The 22,481-nt window shown below is 37.8% G+C and overlaps 1 protein-coding gene across 10 annotated transcripts in view; it reads left to right on the forward strand.

Annotated features, from left to right (window-relative positions):
- The first annotated feature begins 558 nt into the window (after positions 1-558).
- Positions 559-22,481, forward strand: part of WDR89 (WD repeat domain 89) — a 33,539-nt gene continuing 11,616 nt past the window's right edge. The window contains exons 1-3 of one of the 10 annotated variants that reach the window (XR_004423206.1): positions 559-638; positions 10,516-10,593; positions 14,296-14,321. Coding sequence is in view for 2 of the 10 variants with exons in the window: in XM_033108217.1 (XP_032964108.1) it covers positions 10,569-10,588 (20 nt within the window). In the remaining 8 variants the exon portion in view is untranslated. The other 9 variants (XM_033108222.1, XM_033108217.1, XM_033108224.1 and 6 more) reach the window with 9 other exon arrangements.

The following is a 22,481-nucleotide window of genomic DNA, read 5'->3' on the forward strand; positions in this document are numbered from 1 at the left end:
ACACCAAAGAGGGAGTAAAGGGCTGGTTCTTTTCAGTCTCAACACTGAAGTCATACTTAGAAGTTCTGAACGTATGTGGGCCCACTCCTGACTACTATGTATTTCTTACTCAGCGTAGAAACTTCCTCGTCACCAAAACAATTCTCTACCCGAGATTGGCTCGGTGGAAGTTCTAGCGTCTAAATGCAGAAAGCAACTCACGTTGCCCAGTGTCAACCGAAGGACCCAATTGCGGAAGGAAGAGGCGGAACTCACTTTATTCTTGTCCTTTATTGGCCACGCAGCCAGGAGGCTCAACCCTATATCACAACCAATGAGTCGTTGAAACTTCCGTTAACGTAGCGTAAGGGGCGGTGGTGTACGACGCTATACGTACGCTGGGTCTACACAAACGCAGACATCCTGTATTCGTCCAATCCGAAGAGAGCCCAGCTCCCGGCAATTCCTCGCCCCTCCCTGCCCCTCCTCTTTCGCATCCTCTGGGCTATGGCTCGCCTCTCTGCTACTGACCAATCGTCTTCATTTTCGTTTTCGCGTTTACCCAATCAGAGAGGTAGAGGGTGGAGTTCCGGTCGTCAGCTCTGCGCGGTGGCTGAGCTAGTGTTCTCTCCTGTTCCTGTTGTGGGCTAATAGCTGAGGTACATTTTAAAGGGCCGGGCTGGGCGAGTCTCCGGGATGGGAAGCTCTCTTGAAGTGAGGCAGCAGTACCGGTTGAGTCTAGAAAGCCGGAATCGCTGAGCCTCTAACTCGAGGAGTTGAGGGAAATGGGGAGGTGTCGGGAGGAGGGATTCTAGCGCTTTGGTCTGAGTCTCTGTCAAACTCCTGCAGTCCTTGCCCCGAGGGCCTTCCGCCGATTAGGTTGGTGGCACCACCGCCGCCCCCAGCACTTCCTATGGGTCTTCCTGCGTGAAAAGCGTAGATGCCTTCGCCATGGATTCATGGAAGAGTAGCCAGGACCTGGTTTTCCGCTGTCCCTCCCTCTGTCCCCTCGCATTCTTTCCTACCCACCTCCCGAGTTTGTTAATTTTCGAGGTCAGAAAGCAAATTTTCCTTTGGGAAAAGACGTCATGTGATATATAGTACGAACTACGAGACCACGTATTACGTTAAGCATTTCACGTGTGCTATCTCATTTAATCCACCTAACAATGTAAAAAGGTAGGTACTATTACTGTTCTCATTTTCACTCGAAGACTCACGTTAAGTTGCTAAGTCCACGTGTTCTCTTAAGCTTGTCTTTGACAACTTAAATTGTGTGTGGCATTCGGTTTCCATGGACGTAAAATATAAATGTGCTATTACTTGTAAAATGTTGCTACTGTTTTCTAACTTGAAGCTATTTTAGAAATAAATACAACATACCATTAAAAGTGATTTCTATTATCGAGGTAAAATGAGCTAGTAGAAAGACGTCGGAATAGGAGCCATTTACTAACTGACTGGGGAAGTCACCCTCAGCCTCAGCTTCTTCAAGTACAGAATTGGAATTAGTACCAGCCTTGTCTGTTTCTTAGATTTGTGAGGATCCAATGAGATAATGGATCTAAAATACGAATTACTGATGTTAACTATGACTGTTTCTGCTTTTCAAATTCTTTCCTGTGGAGGCTAGACTATCATTTGAACCTGGTGCAAAGTATATATAACAGTGGTAACATGTATCCTCGTACCACTTAACCTTACCTGTGCCACTACCTGGGGTTCAGGACAGTATTCCTTTAAGTGCATAAGTCTTTCTTGTCTGGTTTATATTCTTACCTTAGGCTGCTGTAAATAGCCGTAAAGCAAAAGTAGATCCACCTACATAACTGCTTTTGTGAGTTTTCTCTTAGCTTGTATTGTTATCCATGCCGTTTTTGAGTTGTATCTTTGTTTTAACCTAAAATCATGACTTTTTTCCCTGCAACTTCTACAGTTACAAATAGGACTGAAGCTAACGCTTATTTTTCCTTTTCCCTATGATGCTTTTCCACGATTTCTACATATTTAAGATATTTTCATTTACTTGATAGCAAAGACCATAATTGAAAACAAAAGAATTTCTATATTTCTGAACTGGAGTGCTATTCATATTAATTTAGTTCAGTGTTTTAGGACCAGTTGTGTGCAGATCACTGCTAAGCTGTTGAGAGGGTGTACATTTGACCCTTGAATAACACAGGTTTGAATTGTGCTGGACTAGTGTCTACTTATACATGACTTTTTTTTCAATACACACTGTTTATGATCTGCTTCTTATAGTAGCCAGTTTACTATAGTCATAGGTATGTGTCCCCCAGTTTAAGAAGCATGATCTCAGATGATTGGAATTCGTTATAAGGAAGCCATTTAAGCAACCAAATAAAGATCCTGGGTCCTATTGCTCCTAAGGCTTAGACTATGCACTAGGCTTCATGAGAACTGGCCTGATAGTTCTCATCATTGATACCCTCCAGTCCCTTGAGCAAGAAAACAGTGGCTCTGATGACTTCAGTTTTTATCATATTTTCAGAAGAAGATAACCTTCTGTTGCCCTCTCCTGTCTGGCTGGAATTCATAATTCTCAGGAAACAGCATCTGATGAGTTGAGTTTGTTACTATCCTCTTATTGGAATAAGATAATGTATGAAAAAACAGCTCTCAGTAGGCATTCAGTATATAATAACTATTTAGTAAAGGTCTCTGTGCTTTTTGCACGGAGCTGAAAAAGGAAGGCAAGGAGAAGCACTTGTGGGACATTTCTGTGGATCAGCCCTACATTAATTTTTCTCAGGTTTCTTTGGCTAGAGCTCTGTCACATAGTCACACCTCACTAGTCTAGTTGTGTGCCTAGCTAATGATCTCATGAGTTAGCGATCTGCTATAATGGGCAATACCTCTAGCCAGCTTCTTAAAGACTTACTCTCAGCCCTTAGTTTCCACCTTTTAGTTTCTTCACCGACTGAACTCTCCATTGGTCTCTCTAGACAACCGTGTTGGACAAAATCCTTTTTAAACTGCCTCCGTACCTGTGCTGTCATCAGGTCCACAGGAAAACGCCTCACATCCCTTGCTCTGACAGAGTGTGGGTATACACAGGCCAAAAACAATGCAATGCAGCCATTTCTCCTTGTTTTGTTTGAACAAGTAGCCAGCCACAGTCGTAGGCTTTTCTAGTCATGGATCCTCTATCAACACTACAGGGGACCGGTTTAAAGCTGTGCGTTTGAGCTACTCATGCATGGTAAAGTGGGATCAAGGGAAACAATCCCACAGTATTTTTTCACAACTTCTTCAAAAGAAATTCTTTTTCCAGCCTCTTCACTTTGATGCTTTTATTCCCTCAAAATGGGTGTCAAAGCTAATGATTGCAAAACTAGTTTTAGGCCATCTTTGCTAGCCCAATAAGGGTGTTTTACCACCTGACTTTAGGATGTGAGGGTACAGTGTGCAGTTTATAGGCTACAAAGTTTTTATTTTTCTACACTTGGACTTTTTTTTTGATGATTAATATATAACTGATAAAAAAATTTCACCCAGTAGTCTAAGTTATGTCACTTATTTGTTAAATGTTCTCATTTGGTTCACCAGCCCTCTCTATTCCTTGGTTTGGTAGTAATCTAGGTGAAACAAATGTGGAGGAATGAACAGTTTAAAAAAAACTATCTTTGAAGCTGATAATTTTGGGGAAGCTAGCATTTCTCAGTGACTAAAATGTTTCTTAGGTTTCCTCATCATCATGTAGAATCATTTAATCTTATAAATTGCCTTATTTGATTTAGAATAAACTTCAGTGATTGAGATGAATCTTGTTAGAACTGATTTTTTTTTTTTTTAAGTGTTGAAGAATAGTGCTGTTGTAGGGTCATCTTATTTCACAGTTTAGCACTTAAAATTGGATTCTCTTTGCTTTAATAAATGCAGGTTTTCTTGTTTTACGCTGATTTAACTGGTTCATTTCAGCTAGATAAATTGTATATAATGCAATAATGAGATTTTTAGCAAAACTCTTAACTTTTTTTTTGTTTGAATTTTATTGGGGAATATTGGGGAACAGTGTGTTTCTTCAGCTCCAAGTTGTTGTCCTTCAATCTAGTTGTGGAGGGTGCAGCTCAACTCCAAGTCCAGTTACCATTTTCAATCTTTAGTTGCAGGGGACACCATCCCATGTGGGGATTGAACCAGCAACTTTGTTTGAGAGCTCCGCTCTAACCAACTGAGCCATCTGGCCGCCCCTCCGGAAGCTCAGCGGCAGCTCCTTGTTCTTCAATCTAGTTGTGGAGGACGCAGCTCACTGGCCCATGTAGAAATCGAACCGGCAACCCTGTGTTTCAGAGCTTGCGCTCTAACCAACTGAGCCATCCGGCCGCCCTTTTAACTTTTTAAAGATCATAATATTTCATTATGTGTTCTACTATAGTTTCCAAATTTCCTGGGCTAAGCATTAATGGTTATGACACAATTTGAAAAGTATAAAACATAAAACTGTTGGCAACGTGATGTGATAGAATGAGCACATGGAATCACAGGATGGATCTATCTAGATCATGCAAAATATTGAACTTTTGTAAGCTTTAGTTTACTTATTTGTAAAGAAAGAGTAATAATAATTGTCCTACTTAACTCTCATAGCTGTGAGAATCCGATGAAATGACAAATACTGTAGTCTTTTGCAAAATGTGATTCTTTTAATAAACAAAATATAAGGTTATATTAAGTATCTATTGTATCTTAAAAGAGTTCAAAATTTTTTTAAGTTTACCACAATTGTTTGCCTCTTCATAAGTTGACGGATCTTCATAAGTTGACGGAACCGAAAATATAAAAATCTTGTCTATCAAGTCTTTTAAGTTAATATTGGTGTTAAGTTAGTGTCAACATTTCATTTCGCTTTACAATACAATTTCATAGGAAAATTAAAAAGAATCTCTTCTTCCAAAGACGAATAGCTTGGTGTGCCATTGTAATGAAAACAATTCTCCAGATAATTGAGATTAGTCTCTTTATCATGTCAGTTAAGATACTTCCTTTACGTGTTCCTTAGTGTTAGCATATATACTGAGATAAGTGACTGCTATTTCCATTCTCTTTGTGGACATTCATCCTGATCATTATTATTTTTATTGGCTTTTAAAAGAATTGTACCATTCCTTGAATTGCCACAGAGCTAATAATTAAGAGCACAAATTCTTAAACCAAACTGCCTGAATTGAGTACAGGCTTCAGTTACTAGCTCTGTGATCTTGAGCTGTTTACAGGTAACCATTCTGTGCTTCAATTTCCCATCTGTGAAATGGGATAATTATAAGTACCATAGGATGTTATGAGAATAAATGAGTATTTGTGAAGTGTTAAAACAGTGCCTGACAAGCACTATTAAATAAGTTCCTTCCTCATTGATTTTATTCAATATCATCGTAAAGTATTAATGTGAAATAATAGCTATTAGGTTGGTGCAAAAGTAATTGCAGTTTTTGCAATTATTTTTAACCTTTTAAACCACAATTACTTTTGCACCAACCTAATAGAAAAAGCTCTAGGTGATGGCTTATATTTTAAATTTATTGTATCTTATAGCTGATATTATTTTAAATCTTTCTTTAAGACTGTAAGTACTTGGCCCAGGCAACCAAAATTTGCACTGAACTTCACATCACTGATATTGCCATTATCTTAAAAAAATTTTTCTTAGGTTAAGACGTTCCACATATATATGCTTTAAATATTTTAACTGTGCTGCTTAGTTGTTTGATGATGATTTATTTCCATTAATGTAAATAAGAATTATAATAACACCACTTTACATTTGAATGGCCTTTTTAAAATGCTTTGTAAAATAATGTCCTTTATATCATTTGAGAGTCAATGTAAGAAAACATTTAAGAATATGCAGTCTTGAATCATATTTGAGTTCCATTCCCTGCTATGCATTTGTGAGTCGAGTGACCGTTAGCAAATCATCTGCTTTTTTTTTTTTTAAATCATCTACTTTTTCTAAGCCTCTCTTTTATAAGTATAAAATGGGAGAAGTAGATGTACCTACTTTGTAGGGCTGTCCAGAAGGTTAAATGAGATAAAATGCCTATAAAGCATTTAGAACTGTTTCTGGCATATAGCAAGACTTCAGTATATCTTAGTTACTATTATATCATTGGTGCACACAAAAGAACCAATAATTAGAACAAGTGGAAATGTGAGGAAACCAAGATTCAAATCACATCTGTGATTTACTGAAGGTCACATACAAAAAAAAAAAAATAAAAGAAGTAAGCCTCCTCACTATTAGTGCAGAACTTTTTCTTTAAAAACAGTGCCTCCTTTTCTACCGTAACACCTCTTCAGCTTTCTTATGTTGAGGCGGTCCATCCCAGATAGGTTCCTTTACTTCCCATTGTGTTTCCAGTTCTTGGCTACGTGTTAGAGTACACATTTTTATTTTGGTTCTGATTCTGTCCAAGCCTTTCCCTTTTTTCATGAATCCTCCCCTTAGCCCTGTATTACTCAGACCTAAAGTTGTTAGCATGCACTATCACAGGCATCTCTTTTCAAGAAAGAATAGATATTAAAGCTAAATTTTTATACTGGTCAGTTTTTTTTAAGTTGTGATTTGTATTAGCTTATCATTAATTGGTATTTAATGTGACACTGACTTATTTTTATGAAGCTGTTTTATTCTCTCCAAACTTACCTTTTTTTCCTGAGATTGTAAAATCAAATTGAGGTTTTTCTTAGGAACTGAGAAAGGAGTTTGTGAATCATACAAATCCCACGAGCCATTCTAAAAACAGGAGGAATACAATTTATGAATCATTGGGTTAGTTTTGAAAATCTTGAATGATTAAAATGTAGATATATCTTTTTTGGCATCAAAAATATGTTTATATTGTATAAGCAAAGCACATAGTATTTACTTCATTACTTGCAATAAATTATTTGTAGGAAATTTGAGATAATTCGATTCTATAAAATATTTCCTGAAAGAAGAGCATTTTGAACATACTGTTTAATTCTGGAATTTGGGTATTTAGGACTAGCTCTTAAATTAATTCAAACAAGCAGGTGTTTAGTGAATGCTTTCTGCATATAGGGTACTGTGTAAGATGGTAAGATAGTGTTCCCAAATCCTAAACCTTTCCTTAGCTTCCTCAGTTACGTCTTCATGGCACTCTCTGTGACTTAGGTGGTTAGAGTGAATTAACCTTGTCAAAGCTGTAGTTATGGATGTTTCGTTAATGTTGTTACTAATTGATTTATTTGTTATGTAGTAGCTTTGCTTTCTCCAGAAAAGGGATAGCTGCTTCCAAGGCTTGGGGTGTGTGTGTGTCTTTTTCCTGTCTTTGACATTGTTTTAATATATGTGTAGTTCCTTATCTTTGCCTTTTTGTCTTCCTCTGTTGAGTTTGTTTTGGGTGTGTTTGTATTTTTACACTGCTCTCACTGGAAGTACGGTCTTGTGAGGTAGGTTGGTAGTGGATTGATATTAGAGAATTAGAGGACATGGTTCTTATCCTTAAGAAGTTTATACAACAGGGAGAAACAAATATAGATATGTAAAACATAACTAGAAATAACTAACACTTCAATCTACATATTTAGTATATGATTGTTGCTGTATGAATAACAATATTTTGGCATTCAGAGGAAGTAGAAACTTGCTTTAGGCTGGGTTAAGAAAGATTTTGTAGTGCTAGTAGCATTAGAGCTAGACCTTGAAGCATGGGTAGGATCTAGATAACTCAAGAAAACGATGTAGGATTCTTGGAGAGAATAACAGCCCTTTATGCAGTTCTATTGTGGGAAAAATAATTTTACCCATTAAAATATTGGTAAGTCTGGGGTTGCTATAAAATAGCGTGTAATTCACATATTCAAACATCTGCAGCCCATGCAGAAACAACAGCAAAATGTATATGATACTTTATAAAACTTAAGCATTTCATTTTATGTACTTAAGAACTGTTTGTGAAATCATATATTTGCTTTTATTTTCCACATAGTGTCATGCCACATGTCAGTGTTTTTTATAACATGAAATTAGTTTCTAAGAACAAAACTCTTCTATATGATCTCTCTCACGTGGAAAGTAAGATTTTGTACTGTTCTTGTCATGTTTGTCCAGTAATCAGGTATTATTAGATCAAGTGTTTCCTGTCCTGCTCTGTGTCAGGCACATAGGAGGTTATTACAGTTGCAGATGAGAGGTAATGAAAAACCAAAGGAGAGTAATGGCAGCGCAAACAGTGAGGAGATAGATGTGAAGGGTGATTTTCAAGGTAAGATTGATTGGTTTAGTTGAATCTTGTCCTTTGCCTCTCTTTAAACAAAGACGATTCTGAAATTTTGAGCCTAGATGACTAAGAAGATTGTGTGGTTAACAGAGATGAAGAATGCAGATATTTGAGTTATATGTTGGGTATATTTAATTTGAAGTTTTGGGAGCATCTTCAGAGGTAGGGGTCTGGGCAGACATTAGAAATATTGGAGTGGAATATTGGAGAAAGATCAGGGTTGAGGATAAAATCTAGGAGTTCACATAGAGATAATTATGTTGCCAGGGGAAGAGAGGAAATGAACAACTCAGAAAAATTCAATTCAATTTCAATTATCATGGTTAATAGCAGAAATTTAAATAATTACTAAGTTAAGCATCTTTCTGTTTGTAGTTAAGTCTCGAGTGATTTTTTTGCCATTCTCTAATTTTTGGACCTGTTGCTAGATGGCAGTGGTAATCAATGCCAAAGGCAAGTCAGGCAATTATTTAGACTTTGATCTAAGCTAAGCATTTTCGTATGTTTAGTAAAGTTACAATTGACAGTACATTATTTCCAGTCCTTTTGTCATTCACATCAGATCTATAAAGTAAGTGGGAAAATTTTTTCCTTAATATCCGGCTTTTGCAGGATAGTTCGAGAGTTATGCCTTTTGTTGGTTATTTCTCTGATACCAGGATCTTCCACTATGTTCAGAAGAGAGGAAATGAGTTTAGAATTTAACTAGATTTTGATCTTCCCACAATATGGCACAAAGTGGTTAAGAGAGCTTGTCTGTCCTACTATATCTTTCCATGTGTATAAAGCTGTAACTATTTATGTTTAAGAGCTTTACCACTGTTTTGATTTCTATTTCAGCAGATTCCTTTTGGATATTCACCTAATTTGGAGTATTAAATAATAAATCTACTTCAAAATGTAAAAGAAAGTATCTTTATTAATTTATAAATATTTATAAAATACTGCCTTACTATATGAGAGAGATGTTGACATGATTATAAGCTGTCCAGTCAGGAAGCCTCATTCTGCCTTAATCTTGTTTCAATCATTGGTTAACAGTGGAAATTTAAATAATGTGTTAAAGCCTCTTTCTGTTTGGCGACATTTTGGGGGAACATTTTGTTCTGTGAATTCACCTTGGGGGTATCTAGTCGTGTGTGTGTGTGTGTGTGTGTGTGTGTGTATGTATGTTATAATTAACAGCATGGGATATGTATATAACATGTAGTAGAATTTATATCAAATAGTTTGTTCTACAAGTTTATCATTTGACACTATTGTAGTCATTCTGAGCATTTAATATGTGATAATTCATTCCTTATAACAACCCTGTGAGGTTGGAACTGTTAATCCCCTCTTTAAAGCATAGCTAATGAAGCCAGGACTTGAACCCTAACAGTCTGGCTATATGCCCATTTTCTTAACTACTGTGCAATACCTATTAAGCCTCAGTTTTCTCATCTAAAAAGCAGTAATAAAAAGACTATCTTTTAGGGTGATTGGCAGGGTTAAATGAAGCAATGCATGTAAAGAGACTGATATAGGAACCTAGATACTAACAATCAGTTAATATTATCTGTTTGGGCACTATTTTGGTTTTCTTCCAATTCTTTTTTTTGGGGGGATCTACTTTGTAGTTTTTTATTCTTTCTCTGCTCATTCCTTAAACATGGTGGTCTAGGGATTCATTCTTGACCTGCTGTTTTATATCATTCCATATAATTCTCCTTCAGGAGACTCATCCACTTTCCTAGTTTTTAATTACTGCCCAATTCCTATAGTCTAATGACACAATCACATACTTTCCTCTCTGAGCTGTAGACTAATGTATCCAAGTGTCTGTTGTACATCCTCCTTTGGCTTCCCTCACACATTCTTCAGGCTTGTTACGGATAAAACTGTGAAAGAATTTTAATCTAAAATGGAACTAAGGATATGAAGTAGAGAATCTTATGCATGCGCCCTCAGAAAAACAAAACTTAAAGACTGAAAGATTAATTTCCTGTAAATATCTGGTTAACAGAAGATTGAAGCTTATCCTCTGACCAATGACCATTTGCCAAGAAGCTCCCTTCGTCTTTGAACCAGTCACTACATGGTCCCCAACTGGACTCTCCCCTTTTGCACTCTTTGCCCATAAAAGCAACCTGACCTACACTTTCAACAGACTGTCCTATAGTTCTTTGCAGTTTGCTTGTCCAGAATTGCACTTCCTCTACTGTTCTTGAATAAACTCAAATTTCTGCTAACTCAAGCTTGTCTCAGTTTACCTTTTTTTTTTTTTCAGGTCGACATTACATTGTGTCAGAGGTGGGATCTGAAAGAGGTAATCACCGAGGAATGACAACATTTGGAATCAAGTGAGGTACCCACACTTGAGTCCTTTTAGGCTCTTGGCTTCCATGAGTCACTGTAACTTTTGGTTTGGTAAGCCTCCTCTTAGAGCACAGTCTCCCTCTTTTTGGTCAAGGTCTCTGATGTTATTCTGGTTGTGGATAGGGACAAATTGTCCTGGTGAGTACTCTTTTGTTTCTGGTCATGGGGCCTCAGGTCATCTGAATGTTCTAAGAGTGGCCCTCTTTAGGGAACCCTGGCCAGTTTTATATTAAAAAATTATGTCCATCCCTCCTCATGCACACTTTTGACTAAACAGACCAATCTTACTAAGGATAACTTGGCAGTCCAGTGGCCATTATGGAGAACCTTTGATGTCCTCGAACTTGTTTTTCCCTGAACTAAGTTAGAAGACTGTGGCTACAAAACTAAACACTTTGAAATGGATTTTAATTGGTATGTAGAGGCTTCTAAACATTTCAATATTCTAAATTACCTCCTTAGAAAATACTCTTTCCAAATAAACAACTAAATTTCCAAATAAACCAAATAAACAACTGAAGCAAATAAACAACTAAATATGGATAAAAACAAAGCCACAGGCCACTTCGAGCTCTGTGCTAACCAAGGTCCCTGCAAACCCCACTGCTCCACCTTTCTATATCCCTCTTTGCCTCCTAACCCCTCCCCTCTATCTGAAGTTCCTGTCTTTCTTATTACTGGAACCTCACCAACCAAGCCAACTAAAATCTTCCCTTTCAAAATTAGACCTTCTGAATATCCTACTATACCACCCTACATTTCCTATACCTCATTAAACAAAGGCTGAACTTAGGGCTATAATTAAGAATTTTCCCACCGTAACTGAGGATCCCATAGATTTGCTGAAGAATTCAATATTGTAACCCTGATTTACCTACCTGGTATTTCCAGTCTCTATCAGTTAGTCCACATGCTTGTCAGAGAGGGTCAAGCCCAACACTGTATTAAAACTGATGGTTGGACACAATAGGATTTATAGATGATGTAATACAGAATTGTACACCTGAAATCTATGTAATTTTACTAACAATTGTCACCCCAATAAAATTAAAACAAACAAACAAACAAACAAAAAACTGCTGGTTGGGAAAACCTCAATCTCTAGAGTTTAAAACTAAATGAACCACCAGTTCTTTCATATGGTCAAGTTTATGATACAGTCAAAAGCCATCCCTAGAGCCTTCCCCAAACCCATGGATTGGAATAAAATTCAGGCATGCACCCAAACTTGCAAAATCTGTTCATGACTATTACAGCAGACTCCAAATTATTTTCAAAGAAAATTCTGGACTCCCTGTAGATGTTGAATCCGCCCAGGTAGCTTTTAATTCCATCTTCATAAATGGCTTAAAGGCCTGATCCCTAACCTTGTCAATCTGGCTAATCAATTAGTTTGCACCCTAGAAGATGACATCAGAAGAAAGACAACTAATGTTTTGAATCTCCAACTCCAACAGATGGGAGCATCAAAACAAATCCATCCATTAGGACTATGTCATTATTTCAAAAAAACTTGGCCATTGGAAAAGGGATTGTGACAAACTGAGATCCAAACAATTGCGAATTTCCAAGAACCAACAGCCAAATCCATTCCAATGATGTGACTGAGGACACATAGGGACTATTCCCTGTTCTGCCATTTAATAGATGGAGGGTGAATTTCTTGCAGTATTGACACAGAAGCTACTTTATCAGTGCTACAATTAAATCGTCCCTTCCTCGTAGTGATACATATGCTCAAATAGTGGGGGGGTCTTAAATAAACCACAACATGTCCCTGTTTCTCAGCCCGTATCTTTTTGTCTGGGACCTTTGCACACAAATACTCATTTCTCCTCGTGATTGTCTCCTATACATTTATTAGGATGAGATTTCCTGGTGAAATATAATACTGTCATTTTTTTTCTTTCAAAAGGAGGAAATAGCCCTTGAGTTTGAATCCAACACTCAGGAAAATTCAACCATTTTGCCTTTACTTGCATTCTACAAACCAAGGAAGTCTAAACTTTGGAATCATCTCCATTATTAAACCTGGTACCCCACCCCCACCCCGCCCCCAATTTTTGGGCAAAATCCTCAATAGACAGGCAGAATTCATAGTGTACCTCTTAGTAAGATCCAGATTGACCCCTCAAAATCTCTCCCCAAAATAAATCACTACCCTCTAAATAAAGAAGACTTATAGGGCATAAGGCCTATTTTAGAGGAAGATAAGGCCCAAGGACTCGTTATCCTTTATACTAGTCCTTGAAATACCCGTTTTACCCATTAAAAAAACCCAATGGCCAAGAATGGAGATTTGTCCAAGACCTTAGGACAATAAATAACATCGTAATTCCCCTCCACCCTGTCATCTCTAATCCCCAACGGTACTGGCATCCATCTCTACTAAAAGCAACTTTTTCACTGGTCAACTTATGCAGTGCATTTTTTAGTATTCCTGTTGATAGAGATAGTCAATACCTTTTTGCCTTTGCCTGGGAAGTACAATAATATACCTGGACAGACATGCCTCAGGGCTTTTCTGAGAGTCCTCACAAGTTTTAACATGTGACTTAAGTGACATAAAATTCTCTGGAGGTGGGGCGACCAGTTGGCTCAGTGGTTAGAGTGCGGTGCTCATACTAGCAAGGTTGCGGGTTCGATTCCCACATGGGCCAGTGAGAAACAGCAGCTTGAGCTTGGAGCTGAGCCGCCAGTGGGTGTCTGGTTGGCTCAGCGGTTAGAGCACGGTGCTCATAACACCAAGGTCGCCAGTTTAAGTCCCACGTGGGCCAGTGAGCTGCGCTCTCCACAGCTAGATGGAAAACAACGACTTGACTTGGAGCTGAGCTGCGCCTCCCACAACTAGATTGAAAAAGCAACGACTTGACATCCTGGAAAAACACACTGTACCCCAATATTCCCCAATTAAAAAAGAAAAATTCTCTAGAGGCTCCACCTTACTATAATATGTGGCTGATTTACTTTTTTGCTTGCCCTCCCAAGACTTCTCAAACACACAAAAAAACAGTATTGTTGAAAATTTTAGCCATTAAGGGAAACAAGATCTTGAAGGAGAAATTACAATTTGTTTAAACTCAGGTTTGATATTCAGGACATTTACTCTCAGAACAGGGATCCTGATAGGCTTCAAGGCATTTTAAACTTTTTAGACCCCCAAATCAAACATCAATTATGTGGTTTTCTTGGACTAGCTGGTTATTGTCATAATTGTATTCCACATTTCTCCTTAATTGCTCATCCCCCATATGCCTTAATAAAGAACACCAAACCTAACCCCATTGTTTGGGATAACAAGGTAGCTTGGCCCTTGGGACCTTGAAGGAAAGTTTACTAAATCCACCTACCCTTGAACACCTAAATTATCAGCTATCTTTTTTCCTTTTTGTATTTGAGAAGGAGTGGAATGCCCTTGGAGTACCTACCCCAAAACATGGGTGCTATCACTGACCTCTAGGTTACTACAGCTAATAATTCGATCCAGTGGCATTAGGATATCCCCCGTGTCTTCAAACTATACCTGCTACCACTCTTTTAGTACAAGGAGGGCTGCGGACCCTCCTTGACCATCTTTGTGCTTCAACCTCTTAAACTTGCACCACACTCGACACCTTTTCGCAAGTTGTCTTACCTCCTGTGAATTCCTCTTACTAACTGCCCCTTATGTCACTCTTGTTCACTGTTACAGTCTCAGCTCTGCTACCCTTCCTCGCTCCTCAACTGATGAAATTCCCCCAGACTGTCTGACTTTGATGGATCAGCTCTTGAGCCTTTGTGATGACTTACACGAAACCCCCTGGTGAATGCTGATCTTTCCGGGTTGACTGATGGCTCTTATCTAAAAAATGAGAATGGTAAATTTTGTGCTGGATATCAGCTACTTTTAAGGTCATTTAGACCGCACCCTTGCTTAGGCCACTTCAGCCCAATGAACTGAATTATAGTGCGCATTTTAGCTGAAGGCTAGACAGCAAACATCTGTACTGATAGTCAATATGCCTTTGGAGTGGCTTATGTCTTTGGAATGTTATGGAAGCAGCGGGGTTTTCTCACTTCCAGGGGAAATAAAATTAAGAATGGCTCTTATGTCCCAAATTTATTGGATGTCAAACTGTGGCCAGCAGTTCTAGCTATCATTAATGTCCCTGGACATTTCAAATCTGGTTCTCTAGAAGTGAAAGGAAGACACCTTGCTAATACTTAAGGGGAAAAAAAAGCTACACTTAGGGGACCCATAGGCTAAACCTTTGTCATGGTCCAAAGGCTATTCCCCCTGGGTAGGACCTAAGGGAACTGACCAGGGAAGTACAACAGATGGCCTCAAAAGAGAAAAGCAAAATTGGAAATCCAAAGGCTAATGGTACCATGAAGAAAAGGGACTCTGGTTTAAACCCAATAATAAGCTGGTTTTGCCAAAATAATCTAAAATTTCCCTTAGTAACCACCATACTTGAATTAAACCATTTGTCCACTGAGAAAATGGTAAAATTTATGAATCAGTATTAGTGGGGAAATATTGGCAAGGCCACCAAAAAGCACCGATCTTGTTCCACCTGTCCTGAAATCAACCTAGGGAAGCCTATCTGGACTGCCTCGGGACATTTTGATTTACCCAGTGGGCCATTTGACGTCTGGCAGACGGATTTCAGACAGTTACCCTATGTTGTGGATATAAAAATATTCTAATAATGGTTTGCTTGTTTTCACATTGGACTGAAGCATTTCCATGTAAAAGGGTGACTGCCTCTTTGGTAGCTCCTTTTAGAAAAGACTATTCCCATTGGGGAACCGCCCTGCAACTCCATAGTGATTGGGGAACCCATTTTACTGGCCAAGTACTTTACAGTTATGCAACATTTCCACTGTGCTTAACATCCTCAGTCTTCAGGACTGGTTGAACATACAAATGAAATTATCAAGACCCTGTTAGCTAAAATAGTTGAAACCCTCCAAATACCTTGGCCAAAAGTACTACCACTGGTTCTTCTCAATCTTAGATCTGCTCCATTTGGGATTCAGAAGCTCTCGCCCTTTGAAATAATTACAGGACAGCCAATGCATGTAGGCCCTGCTTACTCTGACCCACAACTAATAAAAGAGGACATACTTCAGTTTTGCAAGGGTCTAATTAATTATTGCTAATATCTGGTAGAACAGTTTCTATACAGCATGCTCCTGGGAGATGAAGATGTCAAACACCACACTTTACAGCCTAGAGGCTTTGTCTGTTGGAAAAAACATCTCCATAAAGACTCCCTCCAACCTTGTTGGAAGGGCCCCTACCAGGTGTTGCTGACTAATCCCTGTGCTGCAAGCTTGAAGGGGTGGACTCCTGGATTCACGTGCCACATCCAAAAGCCCCAAAACCTGAATGAATCTGCACCCCAACTGGTGACTTAAAACTAAAAATCCCTAAGGACTAAAGCAGATGACATCAGAAGTAGACAGCTTTCCTAAGATATCCGGACCAAGCCTGTGTAACCTCCCACTTTGCCCCGTTCTGTATGACACAACCAAATCATGCTGCTTCAAGTTCTGATTGTCCTGTTCCTGGCTTTTTTGCCACCCTCTAGTTTAGCTTTGTCTAGTTTAGCTAGTTTAGTTTAACACATCCCTTTGTTCCTACCTTACAAAAGCTTTCTGATTCCACCCACCATACTGATTGTTTGATTTACACCAGAGCTAATAACACTCACGATAAACCTGAACTGGTGGCCTGGCCATTATTCTTTGAAGGATGGTGAAAGCTGTCGGCAGAGATGCAGGATTTTCCTTTGGTAGCTTTGAGGCTGTACATATTCTTCCTTCTGATAAATTAGCACCATTTCATTGGATGCTCTCCACCCATCAAGGAATACCCCTCACTCAGTTCTGGACCCTTATCCAAAAATCATCTTTGTGTTTCGAAAACATTAATCGGACTGGCGAAACTCTTGGCTACCTCCCACTGAACACTTGTAACTGTGCAGTTCTATATGACTCAGATTATTATGAGTTCACTCCCTGCTGGAATCAAGAAGACTGTAATGTCTCCTCCATTAATGTATCTATATGTGGGGTAATGAAAATTAAAATGGTACTGGGGAATGGGAAGCAGATGTGCTTTCTTTCAATGGTAATTTATGGGGAATTCATAAAAAGTCTTGTGAATGGTGGGAACTTAATTCAACTTACCTTCTTCCTGGAGATTCTCCAGACCTCTATCAGAAGCCCACCTGCATCAATCAAACTCACCTATTGCTCCAAATATGTAGAGATTTAAGATGTTCTTAGAGCCATTCCGACTGTGCTGGCTATCGTGCACTATGTGTAAATGACTGTGTTTTTGATCATGAGATCACTTTTATTCCAGGAAAAAATCTGGGCAAAAGGGCCCACTTATGCTTTATCTTTAGAAAACACTGGTTATTTCTTTCTGTGTGATAGAAAGAGACTCCACACTCTCCCTTAAATAGAAGGATGCAGTGGAGTTTTCGCTCTTTCCTGATGCCAAGGTCAGGAAAGCCCTCCCACTGCCAATGTCCCCAGTGGGGTTATTCCTCCTACCATCTTAGAAGAGTCCATCGAAACTGGAATAGGTATAGTTTTGGATAGATGTAATAACCCCATAGATAGAAATGGATTTGGGTGTGCCTTCGTCCAAGCGTTTTCCCCTTGGGTTGGAGGAACAGAACTTGAAAGAGCAATTCAGAACCTCTCTAATCATGGCTACTGTCTTTAATACTTCTGAATATCAACAAACTCAAATAGACAGCCTACTGAATAGTCCTACAAAACCACAGAGCCCTAAACTTCTTCACTGCAAAACAGGGAGGAACCTGTGCCCTCCTTGGGGAAGAATGCTGTTTTTATGTTAAACAAATTGGGAAAAATAATGCAAGAGCTAAAAGTAATGAAGACCAGTACCAAACTGTTAACTGAAATAAACCGAGCACAGGGACTTAGGACATTTTCAACCTATAAAATGTATATGTAGCTGGGGAAACTGGTTGAGTTTATTCCATTCAGTAACTGTATTTGGACTTCACCCTGGGTATAACTATCTTAGTTAAATTCCTACTGTCTTGTGTCAACAAGCACATGTCTTCCTCCCAGATGTATGTACAAAATGAAGTTCTTTTCCTTTCCAAGGCTTATCCTGAGGCTCAATTGACCATAGAAACCAAACTGACCGCCATAGAGGAGCATGACTAAAATTTCTCATTCCTTGATCTTTTTGTTGTTCGAGTGAGGCCAAAATCACTTGCCATTTCCCTAGTCCATGGGACAGGATGTCTGAGGATGGTCCTCCTCGGCTCTAAAGGACATATAATCCGCTTACGACTAATGACATCTCTGACTAAACAAAATACACAAACAATAAGGTTGATTAGTGACAGGTCTTACTCAAAAGGGGGAAACATGAAAAGATTTCCATTAAAATGGAATAGAAGATTATGAAATGGAGAATCTCACCCATGTGCCCTTAGAAAAATGAAACTGAAAGACAGAAGCTAAAGTCTCACACATGCCTGACTTACAGAAGATCGAAACTTATCTTCAGACCAGTGAGCATCCACCAAGAATCTTTCCCCATCTTTGAGCCAGTGAACTTGCTGCATGGCTCCTAACTGGACTTTCCTCTTTTGTACTCTTTGCCCATACATGTCCCGAATTGCAATTTCTCTGCTATTCCTGACTAAACTCGATTTCTGGTTACCTAAGCTCACCTCGCTTTATCTCTTTTCTTTTAGATTGACACTTTTCATTTTCTTAACTGATTTTTCAGAAAAGCAGAACTTTTAAATTTTACTTAAATAAAAAATTTCTTTTCTGGTTCATGCTTTTTTTGTGTTTTAAGAAATCTTCACCTAATCCTAAGTCATAGGTTTTCTATGTTTTTTCCAGAAGTTTTGTAGTTCTTGTTCTCACATTTAAATCTATGATCAATTTTGAGTGAGTTCCTTGTTTGACTTCTCTTTTGTCTGACATTAATAAGCCACTGCAGATTTCTCTTTATTAGTGTTTATACGCTATTTCTTTTTTTTTTTATCCATTTACTTTTAACCTACTTTATATTTAAAATAGATTTCTTTTAGGCAACTTATAGTTGGGTGTTGCCTCTCCTCTTTCCCTCAACCTGAGAATTTCTGCCCTTCGTTTGAGGTGCTGAGACCATTTATATATTTAGTGTAATTATTGACATGGTTGGATTTAAATCTACCATCTTCCTAGTTGTTTCTAGCTTGTTTTCTATTTTTCTCATCAGTTTTTTGTTCCTTTTTTCATCTTTCTTGCCTTCTTTTGGATTGAGTGTTTTTTACAGTTACATTTTGTCTCTACTATTGACGTACTAATTTTACCTTTTGAAATATTTCCGTTAGTGGTGGCTCTATGATTTAAATATATTTGCAAAAACCACAATTACTTTTGCACCAACCTAATACTTCTTTAGCTAGTCAAAGTCTACCTTCAAATAAGATGATACCATTTTATGTTGTAAGAACCTTGCAACATTTTCTTTCCATTTTCTCCCTCCCATCCTCTTATTGCTATTATGTATTTTACTTTTAATAACTCCTCAAGATGTTGTTCATATTTGTTCTTTGGACAGTTAATTATTTTTAAGGAAATTTTTTAAAGAAAAAAAAAAGTCTTGTATTTACCCTCATGTTTTCCCAGTGCTCTTTATTTCTTATGTCAGTCAGATTTTCAGTACTCCTACTGCTGAATAACTTTCTTTAACATTTCTTATTTTACAGATCTGCTGGCAATGATTCTTCTCAGCTTTTTTTAATATGATTGTGGTTTATTGTGTTTTTGGAAAGGTATTTTTGCTGGGTACAGAGCATTGTATTGACAGGTTTTTCTTTGCTTTCAATACTTTAATAATGCCAGTCTTTTCCACTCACTTGCATAGTTTTTCTGTGCCGGTAGCAGTCACTCCCGATTTCTCCTTTCCTTCACCCCTGGCCCTGGGAACCATTCATCTTGGCTTTTGGCCCTCATAGCCCAATACCTTGTTCCTTCATTTCATTCTGGTCTCGGTTCAAATGTCACCTCATGGAAGAGGCTTTCCTTTAATAACTGAATCTAAAAGGCCTTTCCAGCTTCATTTTTCTTGCCGTACCCAATATTATTTTTTATAACACTTATGACTATTTTCATTATAAAAATTAGTTATTCGTCTATATGTCTGTCCCCCCACTGCCTTCCAGGAGAGCAGGGATTTTGCTTATGTTCTTTGCTCAACCAGTGTGCTCTAGGCCTGTTATGTCAGCCCTTCAAGAAATGGTTTTGAATTATTGAATAGGGTAATTTTTTTAGGACTTCTGTGTAGATTTAATGTTGATATAGTGCTTATCAATTTCTAACTATAACACAATATTCAAGGGACTGTTTCTTTCATAATTTTATTAATATTATTTGGTTACAGGCCGTGATTTTCTTTATCTCCCCTTTGTTTTTGCAATTATTGAAGAGAGTAGTTGCGTAATTTTTAAAAGCATTTATTCAGAATTAGAAAAAGAATTAGTAGTAAACATATAGTGCCAGTTCAAGAATTTAATTATTTCACATTGCTGCTAACTGTTCCAAATTAAGACATCTGGTGACTGGGGAAGTTTAGTTTCTTTGTTTGGTTAACCAGCTGGTTGTTCTGGAAAGGCAAAGGCAGATAATTGTTCTTGTTGAAAGAAGCTGGGTCTGGGGTAGAAGATTTGGTTGTGAAAATGGACGTTCTCAGGATGTTATTGAGGAAAATGTTTTTTAAAAAAGATAACTTTGAATGTTTTATCTAGAACCTGAAGGATAATCTCATACTGCATGAAAAAGTGTGTGTCATTCCCTCTTATCCCTCCCCCTTTCCCTTGGTAACAGATCTTGCACTTTAAAAACTGCTTTCCCTAAGAATTTTAGTATATTTAATGCATGAGATGCCATATGTTGCTGCAACCAGTGTCTTGAATGTTCATGTGAATAACAATAGTACATTCGGACTCACTAAGCAGGATTATACAAAGGCATTAAGTCTCAGTCATTAATGAATATATTTAAAATTATATTGACATTATACCGTGTTTCCCCGAAAATAAGCCCTAGCTGGACCATCAGCTCTAATGCGTCTTTTGGAGCAAACATTATTATAAGACCGGCTAGGGCTTATTTTCGGGGAAACACGGTAGCAGATGTCAGTTTAGCATACCGTCCACTAAATTTTCAGCACTTCTTCCAAATTTACAACAAATGGTTCTTTGGCAAATTGTTTAAAAGCCAATTCTGTTGTTATTTTAAAACACACACACAAATTTCTCTAAATTTTTTATGTAAAAGTTTTCTGAGACATGCTCTGCTGAAGTTAAACCCATGCATTCTTTTAATTCCCAGGTATTATTTCCTCTAGGACATACTAGTAATGCATGTGAGTGACTGTTCCTATTTCATGCTTCCCTGAAATATTAATAACCAGATTCCTAAGTTTCACCTATGTAGTTTTGCTTCAGATAAGCTGACATTAGATATGCTTGATAAATAATAAGCTTCTTTAATGTCCAGTATGGAGCTTTTGTGGCTACCATTAGATTTGTCAGCTTTGCCACCAACCTTGCCGGTAGCACGTTAGACATTAGCCATTAGCAGCTGCTGCTGTTAGGTGCTCTGCTAATACACCCTTCCCTCTTTCAAACAATAAGTATGATATGTGTGTTTTATACAGGTAACATAGTCTATCCCTAATTTTAAAAAATATAGGTACTAACTATAGAGACAGTATATAGCATAGGAGCTAATAGTATGGGTTCTGCAACAAGAATGCCTGAGTTCAGAAACCAGCTTTACTGCATATTAGCTGGGATTTTATCATCAGTTTAATGAACATAATAGTACTTATGGGGTCATTATGAAGTTATATAATCATTATTAAAATTTTTAGCAATGTAGAAAAATATTAGAAAGAAGGCAACACACCACCTCCACACACATGTACACACACCACATACTTGAAATACATTTTATGAACATTATTCCAGAGACCCCTCTGTGCATATATACAGACAGGATGAACAGAAGCACGCAGGAATGGGAATATTTTTTTTTTTTTAAGACCTAACTGGCTTTATTTAGCAATTCATGAACTAGGCAGCACCCCATCTAGCAACTAGATGGGGTGCTGCCAAATAATTTTATTAAAGTGGGATAATGTATAGACAGTCCCTGACTTCCAATTGTTTTACTTAGATTTTCGATTTTACGATGGTGCAAAAGTGATACACCTTCAATAGAAATCTTCAAATTTTGAATTTTGATCTTTTCCCGGGCTAGCGATACGTGGTATGGTGCTCTCTCTATACTCTCTAGTGATGCTGGTCAGGGAGGGTGAACAACCAATACTCTACACGTGTGCTGTGTTGCCAGCAGTTTTTGAATATTGTTTTTCATGATTTTGTGTCTATAAAATGCCCATCTGTGTATCTTGCTTCTGGTGAGAAGAAGAAGGCAATTACTTTTAAGATGAAACTCAAGTTAATTGCCCAGCATGAAGGCAGTAAGCCATAATTACACAAATTACATGAGATATTCAACACTTTATTATAAAATAGGCCTTGATTTGATTTGAGCAACTAACATTTAAGATAGGCTAGGCTAAGCTATGATGTTCAGTAGGTTAGGTACATTTTCAATTTACAATGGGTTTATTAGAACATAAAAGTTGAGAACCATCTGTATTATACATTTTTTTCTAAATAGTATTACATTTAATTTAACTTGGATTTAATAAACCAAAAATAAATAAAATGAGTTTTTTGGCATAGGAACATTTCTAGTGTGTACCTGAAATCCTTTCCTAGAACCTCCAAACATCCATAATATGTACGAATATCAAGGTGTGTTAAAACA

Source organism: Rhinolophus ferrumequinum, chromosome 6 (genome assembly GCF_004115265.2).
Source record: "Rhinolophus ferrumequinum isolate MPI-CBG mRhiFer1 chromosome 6, mRhiFer1_v1.p, whole genome shotgun sequence".
In the NCBI taxonomy this organism is placed as follows: domain Eukaryota; kingdom Metazoa; phylum Chordata; class Mammalia; order Chiroptera; family Rhinolophidae; genus Rhinolophus; species Rhinolophus ferrumequinum.